The sequence below is a fragment of the Chanodichthys erythropterus genome, chromosome 22 (genome assembly GCF_024489055.1).
Source record: "Chanodichthys erythropterus isolate Z2021 chromosome 22, ASM2448905v1, whole genome shotgun sequence".
NCBI lineage: Eukaryota > Metazoa > Chordata > Actinopteri > Cypriniformes > Xenocyprididae > Chanodichthys > Chanodichthys erythropterus.
Window position 1 is genome coordinate 21,494,128 of NC_090242.1, and position 13,795 is coordinate 21,507,922.

Sequence of the window (13,795 nt, forward strand, 5' to 3'; positions counted from 1 at the left end):
TCCAGCATTGCAGGACTGTAGGGTCCAAAGGGTGTAGAGAGCAAAACACGGTGTGCTGCAGAAAGCATGCAGAACTCACTTTTATATTATGCGTAAGCTGAAGTCATTTATTGCAATAATTCTGCTGAATTAATTCTGTATTTTATTGGCTAACAATTTATGTAGTTAACATTAACATGAACTAACAATGGGAATGCTTCTAAAGCATTTATTATTCTCTAAGTTAATGTTAATTTCAACATTCAAAGTTGTATCTGTCAGTATTATTTAATGAACCTGAGATAAAGTGCTGAACAGTGAACTAATGTATTGCTGTTAGTTAATGTGTAACTATTGTTAAAAGGACCTTGTTGTAAACTGGTAACTTTTATTGTATGTATTCTGGTGGATTAATTCAGAAATAATTATGCATTATTATTTTTGATTTGAGTTTATGCATGAACTAATTTGAACTAAAAGGACATTATTGTAAAGTGTTATCTTTTTATTTTATTCTGGTGAACTGATTCAGAAATAAATCTGCATTGTTATTGTTTTATCTTCTGCTGTAGTAAAGCATTGTCAGCAATGAGATTCATAAACCTATCAAGTTGTTAGTCTGTCGATTCAAAATTGAGCTGTCAAACAACCCTGTGATTGACACTTTATAGATCATGCTGCTTCTGGTTTCTCACCGTACAGCTCAACGGACAAATCAAAATCTTAGTTTGAAATGTCACAGCTCAGTGTGTACGTATATTGTTTTTTATTTATTTATTGTGCACGCAATATCAGAGTTTTTATTTAGTAATAAGATTGATATGGATCTGTTTTATACAGTATGCCTCAAAGCACCATTGTTTGCGTTCATATTGTAACTTACAAAATGAAATATTATTATGGTAATGGAATTAATTGTGTGTGTGTGTGTGTGTGTGTGTGTGTGTGTATATGGATGGCCTTTTCTGGATGAAGCCCCACTTCCGGGGGATAAGTTGTTAGTGCTAAACTGGCTAGTTTTTTTTTTAAACTTGCTGCAAAAAAGTTTGCCTCAGTTTCTGAGCTGAATACAACAACTGGATTTTTACTGTTAGATTCCAGCAACACTGCACTGTCTGTTGGTTTCCATTATAAATACCTGCTGCTGCTGACATACATTACCATTGAAATGTTTGGTGTGTTTAGTGTTTTTTGAAATCTCTTATGCTCTCCAAAGGTGCATTTGTTTGATAAAAATACAGTAAAAACATTAATATTATGAAATATTATTATACAATTTTAAATAACTTTTCTATTTTAAAGTCCCCCTGTGGTGAAAATCAAGTTTTTAGTGTTGTTCATATGTCTATGTGGTGTTTTTAACATGCTTTAAGAAAAACCATGTGCAAATTCATAAGTCAGCACCATTGCTGAGTATTTTCTCTTTAAAACTGCTGTAAACCGAAGACGGTCTCAAACCCGCCGTTTGAAATCGCTGGTGTTTCTGATGTCACAAACTACCTTGTAACCAATCACGTCAATGTCCCGGCAGGCTTTAGCATATCATTAACTGACTGCTCAATGGAGTCTCAAAAGAAGGTTATCCCGGTATATTTTTCTGTTGATATGAAAAATCGGGTAGATTTAGCAATATGGTGGGTGTATGACATATATTACGATGTTATGATTAAATATATGCCTTTCTCTACTGATGTTCTGAGCGGTTTAAGGCGTTTCTTAGGATATTGATTTTTAGAAGACAACTGTCTGACTTGTGAATGGCAACATGGTTTGTGTAACATTAGCAACACATTATTAAGCTGTTTGATAATGTAGTCAAGCAAAACGCTAGTCATATTAATTACTGCTATGTGTCTGACGTTGTAAAAAAGCCACCATTGTTCAGCATTTACCTCAGTAAGTTGACAGAGTGGATCTCGTCTGAGCTCGTGCGATTGAGTGAAGGCGGGGCTAATTAGCATATTCATAGATCCGTGTATATTAAATGAGGCAAGGGTGTGTAGAATCTCATTTAAGCTATTTTAAGGCATTAAGAATTTTTTTCACAGGAAAAAAACATTTAAATATGTAATTTTGGTGAAAATAAAATGAGTAAAATGATTGACTACAGGGGCACTTTAATATGACAAAATGTAGTTTATTCCATTGATGGAAAAGCTGTTACTTCAGTCTTTCCAATATGCTGATTTGGTGCTCAAGAAAAAAAAAAATTTCATTATCAGTGTTGAAAACAGTTTCAGTGCTGCTTAATATTTTTGTGAAAACAGTTTTTTCAGGGTTCTTTGATGAATACAAAGTTCAAAACAGAGTTAAAATTTTATTTATGTCTTTACTGTCAGTTTTGATCAATTTAAAGCATCCTTGCTGAATTAAAAATCTTAATGACCCCAAACTTTTGAATGGTGGTCTACCTGTATTTAGACAAGACCTGATCTTCACTGTTTTTGGCAACAGTCAGGGAGTCTCTCTGTGATTGGTGATATTGTTTTGTTTTGGTACAGATGACTGAACATGTATCCTCCTGAGTGACTGCTGGGGAAATAAGTCCTAAAGAGCACTGTGTTATTAGTGTCTTTTAGATGGTTACTTTTACACTATAGATAAAAATAATCGTCAATTTATTGTACTACTAAACTAATGTAAGAGAAAAATCAACCACTTTTTTGGGGATTTGGCTGAAAAGAAATATTAAGAGTGAGAGTAAAATATTTGAATCGCTATGAATGGTGGTCACTGGTTCTTTTTAAAAAATCTGGTTTGGTGCAGTTTACTGGGCACTTAATGCATGCCACAAGACTTCCTTACTAAACTGATTAGAGGGTGTTATTTATGAGAAGCTGTTCATTTGTGAGATGACAGGAAGTCCCACTATGTTTAGCAGACACACCAGGACCCATTTTAACATGCTTGTCTGGTGAATGTTTGAATCTTGTTTTTTTGTGTGTGTGTGCTTTAGTTTCTAATGTCACCATACAGCATTTGATTCCATCCCAGAGAGCAATTCTCTGCTTGCTGCGGTTGTAGCACACCAATAATAGAAATGGTGCGGATTACTTTTATCTTGCTGTTCCAGGCAGAGCGTAATGTTCTGTGTGTTCCCATCCCTGTCTCCCTGATGACCTCACAACTCACAGCTCTTCTGTCATCTTTTCTTCCAGACCCTTCTGAGAACATGCGAGAGATCCTCCAGAATGTGGCCAAACAACAGGGAGTCTCGAACATGCGCAAACTTGGCCACCTGAACAACTTTATCAAGGTTTGTCATCTCAAAAGTGTATCAGTAGTTTCAGTGGAACAGGGAATGCTGGGATAAATGTTGTTAAAGTTAGTGTTTTTTATAGGTCAATCAGCAGTTAGCATCATGCTCGTTCCCTTGACAAAAACCCTATAGGATTTTCCCATAGGCTTTTGGATAATTGCAAAAAATAAGTTCTGTGATCAACACTCTCTCTATATATATATATATATATATATATATATATATATATATATATATATATATGTGTGTAGATAAAGTTATTTACCTCTAATTAACTAGTCGGTTTTTAGAAAACTATTTGAAAATCTATATCTGATGCATAGCAGCCAGTCCATTCTGGTACATCTGTTAAGTATTACAACACAGAAGTCCTGCATGTGAATACTTACTGGTGTTTGGTGAAATGGAGTAAACAGAGTACTTTATGGCTTCCGTCAGTCGAGGCCTGAGGGCTTTTCTGCCCCACACTTACAGGATCTGGCCTAAAATAAAAGGATCTGAGCAGACCTGAGCAATTAACCAAATTTTAGATGCTCTCAAAGCCTTATACTGCTGAAATACTATATCTTGGTCGGTTTTGCATTTGAACATATTCACAGTAAGGACCTGTGCGTGTTTTGTGGTTTGCAGCCAAAACAAGCTGCACATTTGCTTGCCAGCATAATAAAGGGCTTAAGAAGAGACAGTAATACTTTAAATGGCTCTTTGGCATTACTATTACTATTACTTTGTGTTTTTTGCCATCCCATGGGTGTAGAATCTATTATTTTGTTTCCAGTTGACCTGTCACAGGTGGCACTGACTGCAGAAAAGGTCAAACAATGTTTTTTTTTCTCCCACATATTTGATTACCTTTACTGGAATTGTCTTATATTTACTGATTCAGCTGATGAATTATCAGTTCATTGACAACACTGTCCTAAGCCATCTTTACACATACGATTTATGGCTGTTCTGAAGCGGGTCTGTACCTGCTCAGAATTCAGTGTAAAGACGCAATGCCGTGTTAAAGAAGACCTAAAATACGCCGGGTCTGACCCACCTCAGCCCCTAGTATCAAAGGCGAGTCTGATTCTGTTCTGGTTCAGTGTAAATGAACGCGAAATATAGCCGCTCTAAACTACGTCATTGCCATGACAACCAAAAGTATTCCAGTCAGCTCAGGCGGCGCGAGATTCAAGAAGCATGAAACGAAACATATAACTTAGGGCAAATAATAAAAATAATGTCTTCCAACAAGGGGCATTAAAGTAAAAGAGTCCTGTACTCACATCGTGAAGCAAACCACCAAAATAACAGCAGAGAATCGTCGTGTGTCATCAATTGGCTTTCGCCGTTTGTAATCTTCCTATTAAGAGACTGTCGGGTCAACGCGCTGCTACATTTCACTCAGATAAGGTAAATGCTTAACACAATCGGCGTCACTTTCATTGTGTACTGTCATATTATATTCCAAAAATCATCTCCTTGAGGACGATATTTCACCCACACACGACGGTCTGTCTGGTGATCTGCTGCTGCCTGATACACGCAAATGCTAGCATCATTTGTTGTTTGTCTCTGAAAAAAAAAAAAAAAAATGTTCGACCTCTTTTAATCCTGTTGTGAACTACCCGGTGTAATAATGAATAATTTTGTTGCATCGTTCAATTTTATTTTATGACAAACATCAAAGCGTGAGATATAGCACGCAGTTTACTAACTTGTTACTTTAAATGTTCTTATTTTTTTTATTTCGAGTTATATTTAATTGTTTATTATTTAATTATTTTTAAATTAATTTTGTTAAAACGCTTAGTTTTGAAATACTTATGTTCAAAGCATTGTTTCCCGCGATTTTAATTCCTGTGTAACGTTAAATGCGTTTATGCCGCTTCAGAACAGCATTAAACGTTCTGTGTAAATGCACATTTTTGTGGTATTATGCCGCTTCAGAGTTGGTTTCTGTGCCGCTTTTTCTGTGTAAAGATGCCTATATTTAAGCAAGCGATTATGAGCTCATTCAGTCTGACAGGTTTTATCAAGTCAACCATGCTATCAGTTGTACAAATCACCTGCGGATGAAAAAAAAACAAAAAACAAAAAACATGCCCTCCAACTCTCCAGCATGAGCTTGTTTTTGCTCTGTGTGAAATACCTTGCAGTGTTGCAGCAATACTTGAGTACAAGTACTGTCATCAATGTCTCTCTTTGATGTCAAACAAAATAAATAAGTGCTTGTTTATGTCTCCAATACAGCTGCTCTGCAATGTCGGGCACTCTGAGGAAAAGTTCGGCTTTACCTACGACGAAATTATCATATGGTGAGTCATAGAGCAAAAAAAACATTATTACATTAAAGTTGGGATCAAAGGTGTTGTGTGTTATTTTAAATTATAATAATACAAAAATATTGTTTAAAAGTATGAATTTCTTTTTTTAAAGAAATTAATACTTTTATTCAGCAAAGAATATAAGTTATTTTAATTGTAATCATGTCTTGACATTGACTGTTTTGCTCAGCAGCCACTGTAGCTAGCAGTTTTCCAAAGTTACTAGCAATTTTTAGATAGAGACCATGGGGAAAAACTGCCATAGAGATATTTTTAATATTATCTCATAATTTGGCAGAAGGTATATTAGGCCGCTGTCACTTGATACACGGATCCATTATACTGAATATATATACACATGCGTTTCATTTCTCAACTGTTTATGTTCACTTAAAACGTAACTGACTGTGTTTACGTGAAAACTCGCATTTGACTGTTAAAGCGCAATAAGCAGTGAAAGAGAACTGAATATTGTACTGAGAGGCGGCTTTATATGTGCGCACTTGTGAGTGCAAAATCTGTTGGAATGAGTAAAATTAAGCGCAAAACATGCAACTCCATGCCGAAATTCAAGCCCGGCTGTAACACCAACAATATTAATCTGGAGCAAATGAAACAAGTGAGTGAGGGGAGGTTGGTTTGTTTGTCAACTCGCTGTCACAGAGATAAGAAAGCGAGAAAGTGCAGCTGGTATCATGTATCTATTCTGTGAAAAATGAGTATTGGAATATTTCGGATAAGTTTCAGATATTTCAGTATCGATATGTATCAAAATCTATATTTTTGACAACATTACATTGCACTTAGTTTATTATTCCAGAATTCAGATGCCTTTTTAAAAGACTACAATTGAAAAATGAATATATTATATATAAAATTCCATCCGCCAAAGTGGCTAGTTGGAGTGACCGCGTTACACGCCACTGCTGAAAGCCACCCGCATTTGGCGGTTTGGCGGGTGTTAATGTCAAGCCCTGATTGTTGTCATATTTCAGAGTATTACTGTTTAAACTTTAATAAATGCAAGATTGATGTACGTGAGACTTTTTTCTCTTTTTTTTTTTTTTTAAAGAAAAACATTAATTCTTTTAATCTCATCCTTTGAATGGTAGTGTGTAAAATCAAGCCAATATTTTTTCTTAATAAGCATTCCTGTGCATGATTAATTGGGAGATGCTAGATTTGTTTTCATAATTTTTCTTTTAAATGAAATGACTTTGTCCACCTCTGAAATAACACCTCTGAATCACCAAGTCTGCCTGAGCAGAATAAATATATAAAACATTAATTTTACTCTGAAATATGTGACATTACTCAAGATTTAAATGCAGTCTCAACATGGTTTCTTTGACAGCCTCAGGTTGGCTCTGCTCAATGAGGCTAAGGAGGTACGGGCAGCTGGCTTGCGTTCTCTCCGCTACCTCATCAGAGACAGTAATATCCTTCAGAAAGTACTGCGTCTCCAGGTGGATTACTTGATTGCCAGGTCTGTATAGCATGTTTTCATAGCACTGTGCGCAGGCCAGTCATTTGAGCAGTTTAGTTCAAGTCTGAGCTAGGGTTTGTGGGAGAAGGGCCGTTTCCATCAAAAACAGGACTTGATGCTAATGTATGGTGAGTTGTGGATCATTTCTTGTTAGCATCTCATTCTGTGTGTGTGAGAGAGAGGAGTAGTCTTCATCTGAAGAGCTAGTCAAATCCGGTTAAGGTCATTTTGAAGGGTTGTTACTTTAAGGATGTGCTGTTTCCTCCTTTTGGTTTATCTCTCTCTCCTGTCTGAACATCTATCAAGTCAGATCTTGAGTAGGAAAAGGATGTGTTTAGGGTTTGAGGTGCATTTGGTTTGCATAATGTTGACTAGTATAACCTTTGACCTGCAGGTGCATTGACATCCAGCAGAGTAATGAGGTGGAACGCACTCAAGCTCTCAGATTGGTGAGAAAGGTGAGATCTGATGTTTAGTTGTGTTCATTCCATAATGAATAAAGGAAAGCTGCCCCCATTACTTTCTCTTTTTTTTTATACTGAGTTGATATTTGATTTGCTATCTTCATCTGAATCTTCCGAATTGAACCTATTTCAATCAAAACCTTCTGAATCAGAATATATGCATTATGTTCCACTCAAAATTATGTTCTCACCATGTCCACTGGTCCGTTTGTTTAACGATGTCCAGTGTGTTGTTTTTGTCATGGATGGAAGTATTGGTGTAAGTGTTTTTCAATGATTTTCCAGATGATCACTGTGAACGCCCTGCTCTTCCCAAGCTCAGTCGCAAACTCCCTCATTGCCGTGGGCAACGATGGACCGCAGGAGCGGGACCGTATGGTTCGTGCCTGCATCGCCATTATCTGTGAACTTGGTGGGTTCGCACACTGATTAGAGAGCGCTCTGTAATGTATCAGTCTGTGAACGTAGATGTTGACCTGTGGACGCATGTCCATGTTTGTGCATACAGCACTGGAGAACCCTGAGATTGTGGCCAAGAGGGGTGGTCTCAGCACCATCCTAAAGAATGTAATCGACTGTCAGCTCAGTCGAATCAATGAGGCTCTGATCACCACCATCCTGCACCTGCTCAATCACCCACATACACGGCAATACGTTCGCTCTGACGTGGAGCTAGAGGTATGGAACTGTCTTCAACAATGAACCTATCAGAAATGTTATATTATTTTTATTCATTTTTCACTTATTACTATTAATTAAACAATAATCATATTATTATTATTGTTAGTGCTGGCAATCTATAAAACCCATTATAATAAATGTCATATTTACCTCATATTTAGGAAATATACAGAAATGTAATAAAGTTGTCAAAGACTTTACAGTCTTCACTGCATAAATGATAAATTAAATATAGATTAATCCTTATTAAAGCTACAATTTTCTCAGTTACCTTTGCTTTTTGATCAAAATTATTGACAGACATCACAGCAACTGGTTTATTAGGCTTCCGTCACTTTAAGAGCTGCTGCTGCTGAACTTGATGTTGATCTGACTTGCATCTTATTAACTCTTTGTTCAAGATGCTATTTAGCTCATTTAAGACTGCTTATTCCTTTACTTCTGTTCTTTGTCGTTAATTTATCTTTACAGTTTATATGAATATATGACATTTGTGTTTGAATATATGACATTGTGTTTTTTGTAAACTTTGTCAAAACCACTTAAAGGTGCAATATGTAAGATTTTTGCAGCAAAATATCCAAAAACCACTAGGCCAGTGTTTATATATTTTGTTCACTTGAGTATGTTTGCAACTAATTGTAAACCGTGAGAAAATTGCAATTTTAATCAATTGCGTCATACCTGCGTTACCCTCGGTTTCCGGTTTTATTTTGTATACTCATACTCATGACCGAAAAAGCGGAAGCAGTGCCGGCGACTGTGGCTTAATAAAAGTTCCGCTGCTTGTGAGGCGTGTGTTGCGCAATCACTCCAGCGGCCTCGTTCAGCTCCAACAACACTCGGTCCTGCTCTGCTTCATACTACAGTAACGTTAATAATCTCATCCATGAACATGATTTCTTCCTGAGTCCTGAGTTCCTATCCCGATTGTTTCCCCTTGGCTGTGATGTGAAGACCACATGTCCCAAGGTTCCGCACTCAAACTTGCTGTCATCAAGCTACGCCTTTGTTTTGAATAGACCTCTAGTGACCTCTAATGGACAGAAATCTTACATATTGCACCTTTTTAAAAGATGTCCAGTAAAGCTTTACATACTTTTTTTTTTTTTTCAGCAAATCCTGGCACCTTACACAGACTTTCACTACAGACACAATCCAGACACAGCAGAGGGTCAGCTTAAGTGAGTGTGCTGTTTTAAGGTCTTTCATAGTAGAATTTCCCATTGGAGAAACAAGCATGCAACTTTCATTGGCTGCATGTTTAGATGTGTGATATTTCTCTCTACAGAGAAGACAGAGAGGCTCGATTTCTGGCCAGTAAGATGTCAATTGTTGCTTCGCTTCGCTCTTGGTCAGGTAAACATATCTCAATATCTTTCATAGAATATATCAGACATTCAATTTATTATTGCCAGGGCTATATTTTTCACATTGTCTATGCTGCTGTTAGTTTAATTTAAAACTATTGAAAATAAATTAACATGCAAGGAGGAAAACTGTGGGCCCAGTTTTCGATCAATACTTTATTAATGTTGTTTGTGTAACAATGCATATCTTAAGATGAAGCATCTAAAAAGATTACCAAAGAAGCTGGCTTATGCGTGCATGAATATTGTAATACATCATGCATTTTTTTTTTTTGTGGAATTTCCTCATGAGTGCGCCTCATTGCAGTAGGAGTTTGTTTATTGCTGCTCAGACCGAAACCTGTTGTTTTGTCCCACTGTACCTCCCAGGCATCATTAATCTCTGCAAGTCAGGGAACTCTGGAATCCAGTCTCTCATTGGTCTGCTGTGTATACCAAATATGGAAGTGAGGGTATGACAAAGGATATAATTATAAAGCTTGCAGTACACATAGCATGCAAAACAAACCAGTTCCTTTTATTTCAAAAGCTGCAACACTAAGTATGCCGCATAATTAAAAAAAAAAAAAAATTATTAGTTCTGCATTTAATTGTTTACAGTTTAAGTATTTAATAGCAAAATCAAATTTACATAAAAATAAAAAGTATTTTTTTTAATTGAGCAGATTTGCATTGACATATGTCTTTGCATTTCCTGTATGTTCTGCAAACAGTTTCAGAATCTTTTTTATTTTTTAATTCATTGTTTTATTTTTTTGTGTAAGCACAAGACCATTGTTGGTAGAAATTTACAGTGAGTGAGATCTACACATTTTGTTAAACCTTAATATTTACACAAAGGGTTATTTAGTGTTCTGAGAAATGAATGTATAAAAAATAGGGGTGTGACGAGACAGGTATCTGACGAGAGGAGATGAGACTCGAGATTGAGTTCACGAGATGAGACAAGATGGCGAGAAAAAATATTCTGCAGGTATATTTGAAATGTTTTAACTAATCATCTTGTAATAAATGTCATTTCAGTTCTACTTTCTGAGTATGAATAATCATATGCAGTAAAATACAACAATGCTTAAGCACTGTAAAAGGTTTTGCCACTAACTCAACTGACTGACTTCTCTTCTGTATGATTTCAGTCTCTTCAGGCCTGACTGTACATGATTTATGAGCTTCTACAACTTTTGACCTCCTAACTGAACTCCTTTCCACAAACTGATCATAGAAATAAAAACAGTATAAATAAAAATGTATTAATGTAAAACATTAATGTATTAAGCAACATCAACTAACGAGCAACCTTTGTTTATGTTAGTTAATAAAAATAGTCATTCATTGTTAGTTCATGATAGTTCACAGTGCATTAACTATTGTTAAATAATGAAACCTCATTGTTTGTGCTTAATAAGATTAAGAGAAAACTTATTTGTTTTTATGGTACTTTACATTAAGTGCAACCATAATCGCACTCTCTCAATATTCAAAGTGCAAATAAGACCAAATTTTTCTTTGATACAGAGCTAAGAGATTGTTACAACTACACTGCCCAGCCTAAAATAGCTTTCATATTGAGAGATATCTGTATTCATCAGGGAGCCGCTTTCAAAATGTGGGAATTGAAATCGCGTTTGAATGCGCGCTCGCATTTACTTTCACTTTCATGATCGCGCGTACTCGGTGAATATGGAGCGGCGGCGACCGTTATCCAACTGAATTAAATGTTTTTTATTTAAATACAAGGCAAAACGACAGTGGAGGCGTAATATAAATGTAGCGGTGGCATATTCTTTCCTAATCATCCTAATCACTCTGTCATGGCAACATCACGAGACTACTTTTCACCTCGACGAGAATTCTCGTCACATTTTAGTCTCCCCAGATCTCGTGACACGAGATCTCGTCACACCCCTAATAACAAATAATGAGATTAAAAATAAGCTTAATCACAATTAAATATTTTGATGCCCAATATTTTTTATAGTAAGTAAAAATTATAGTTAAATTATCTAATTATTACTGGTATTTATTATAATAAAAATGATAATAATAATACGCCCTATATGTTACACAATGAGATGTACACATTTGCCACAGTGATTAGTGAGTCAGTGCCTTAGACTCATTATTAATACTAATACTCATCATTACTTTATCACTCTCTATCACTCTCTTCTCAGCGAGGTCTGTTGGAAGTGATGTATGATATATTCAGACTCCCTGTTCCCGTGGTGACACAAGATTTTATAGAAGCTCTTCTCAGTGTGGGTGAGTGCTACCGTTGTCTGCCTGCACTGATTAACATATTCATTTCCAGACATCTATCACATCTGAAGTCAACTCACACTGACAGAAACAATCTCCTGTGTCCCCACTCCAGACCCCAGTAGGTTTCAAGACAGCTGGAGACTGTCAGATGGCTTTGTAGCATCAGAAGCAAAAATAATACTTCCGCATAGGGCACGCTCCAGGTAAGAGCAGTTGCTGGGCTTAACACTGAAACTGAGCTAACTAATGAAGCCTCAGCAGATCAGCCTTGTATGCATGCAGCTTCAAAGTCTTGACGTGTTCTTTGTGTCCACCCAGACCTGATTTGATGGATAACTATCTCGCCTTGCTACTTTCTGCTTTCATCCATTGTGGACTTTTAGAGGTAATATACCATTTAAAATGGCTTTATCTTTGTTAACATCTTGAAGAAAATATGCTTTTGAAGCAGCAGTTTATTTAAGTACATTATCTATTCACCCTAATGTCGTTTTAAACCCATAAGCCTTAATTTCTGACATGTAACCCAAAAGGAGTTATTTTGAACAATGTTCATGTTCTCTTTTCCACATAATGAAAGTGACCAGAGACAGTCAAGTTCCAAAATAGATGAAACAAAAAACCCCTGACGGTAATCCATGTGGCACTATTGTGCAAGACTTCTGAATCCATAATGTTGTTTGTTTTCAGGGCCTGGTTGAAGTGATCACTAGCAGTGATGATAGCATTTCAGTGCGTGCAACCATCCTCTTAGGAGAACTCCTGCATATGGTATTATACTGAAATTAATGAATGCATACAGCTTAACCCTGTACTGTACCTCAAAATGACCTTGAGTTGTCTTCATTTTATTTTCAGGCAAACACCATTCTCCCTCACTCCCATAGTCACCATCTGCACTGCTTGCCCACACTTATGAACATGGCTGCTTCTTTTGACATTCCTCAGGAGAAAAGACTGTGAGTTGGCTGTCTTGTCCTACTTAGCCGACAGCACAAATAGTACAGTGTCAAAGTGTGATAATTATTTCTGTGATTTGATGGCGTTGTGTTTGATTCTTTATTAGGCGGGCCAGTGCTGCGGTCAATTACTTGAAGCATTTTCATGAGAAGAAGAAACGAGGCCCCAAACCCAATAGTCTTTACTTGGACCACATTATTCGCAAATCGCTGGCTGCTCATTACTGTCGGGACCAGCACCTCAGGCCCCAAAGGGACATTTTTGTCATAAAGGTACGTGCTGGTGACTGGAAGAAAATATTCCTTGGATATTTCAGCTTGGATGTGATCTGCATATTTCCTTTGTTCTTTAGGACACTGAGGAGGCCCTGATGATGATCCTCAGAGACAGTCAGATTCTCAATCATAAACAGAATTTGGACTGGAACTGGGTCCTGATAAGTACCATACTCAAGGTATGAAATTTTGTATTAAATTGTTGCTTTTGATTTCTAGAGCCATTGATGGAATCCTCAAATTTAAAAAAAAAAAAAAAACACAAAAAAACCAATAGGCTTTGATTATGTTACAGCCATGAACCACAATTTGCATTTTGAAATGTGTACATTATCAATTAAAAGTTTGGGTTGATAAGATTTCGTCATTTTTTTTTTTTTTTTTTTTGAAAGAAGTCTCCAAGGCTGCATTTATTTGATGAAAAATACAATAGATCAGTAATATTGTAAAATATGATTACAATTTAAAATAACTTTTTAAAACTTTTTAATGTTTTCTATTTTAATATTTTTTATGAAAAGGTTAGTTCCTGTCCTTGATTCTGATTGGTCAATAGATGTGTTTTATTCACTATATTACATATCACTACATAACACCCTTAGCAACCACTCTCAACAACGTAAACTGTTTGTTCTCAATTGATATTGTTCATTGAAGCTTTCTGTATTATGATGAAGAGGATTGTGAGAAAGCATTACCTGCATTCAGATTTAGCATTTTCCTTCAGGTCAGTCCTATGTTCATAAT

The 13,795-nt window shown here is 36.3% G+C and overlaps 1 protein-coding gene across 5 annotated transcripts in view; it reads left to right on the plus strand.

The window, feature by feature from the left end:
- Positions 1–13,795, plus strand: part of rictorb (RPTOR independent companion of MTOR, complex 2b) — a 35,459-nt gene that overhangs the window by 539 nt on the left and 21,125 nt on the right. For 2 of the 5 annotated variants that reach the window (XM_067375223.1, XM_067375225.1), the window contains exons 3-18: positions 3,138–3,235; positions 5,477–5,541; positions 6,905–7,036; positions 7,431–7,494; positions 7,786–7,912; positions 8,009–8,178; positions 9,298–9,365; positions 9,473–9,540; positions 9,921–10,003; positions 11,726–11,813; positions 11,926–12,016; positions 12,132–12,198; positions 12,504–12,584; positions 12,672–12,772; positions 12,880–13,045; positions 13,126–13,227. In XM_067375223.1, the coding sequence (XP_067231324.1) occupies positions 3,138–3,235; positions 5,477–5,541; positions 6,905–7,036; positions 7,431–7,494; positions 7,786–7,912; positions 8,009–8,178; positions 9,298–9,365; positions 9,473–9,540; positions 9,921–10,003; positions 11,726–11,813; positions 11,926–12,016; positions 12,132–12,198; positions 12,504–12,584; positions 12,672–12,772; positions 12,880–13,045; positions 13,126–13,227 (1,571 nt within the window). Of the gene's footprint in view, positions 1–3,137; positions 3,236–5,476; positions 5,542–6,904; positions 7,037–7,430; positions 7,495–7,785; positions 7,913–8,008; positions 8,179–9,297; positions 9,366–9,472; positions 9,541–9,920; positions 10,004–10,203; positions 10,799–11,725; positions 11,814–11,925; positions 12,017–12,131; positions 12,199–12,503; positions 12,585–12,671; positions 12,773–12,879; positions 13,046–13,125; positions 13,228–13,795 lie in introns of those variants that run through there. The other 3 variants (XM_067375224.1, XM_067375226.1, XM_067375227.1) reach the window with 3 other exon arrangements.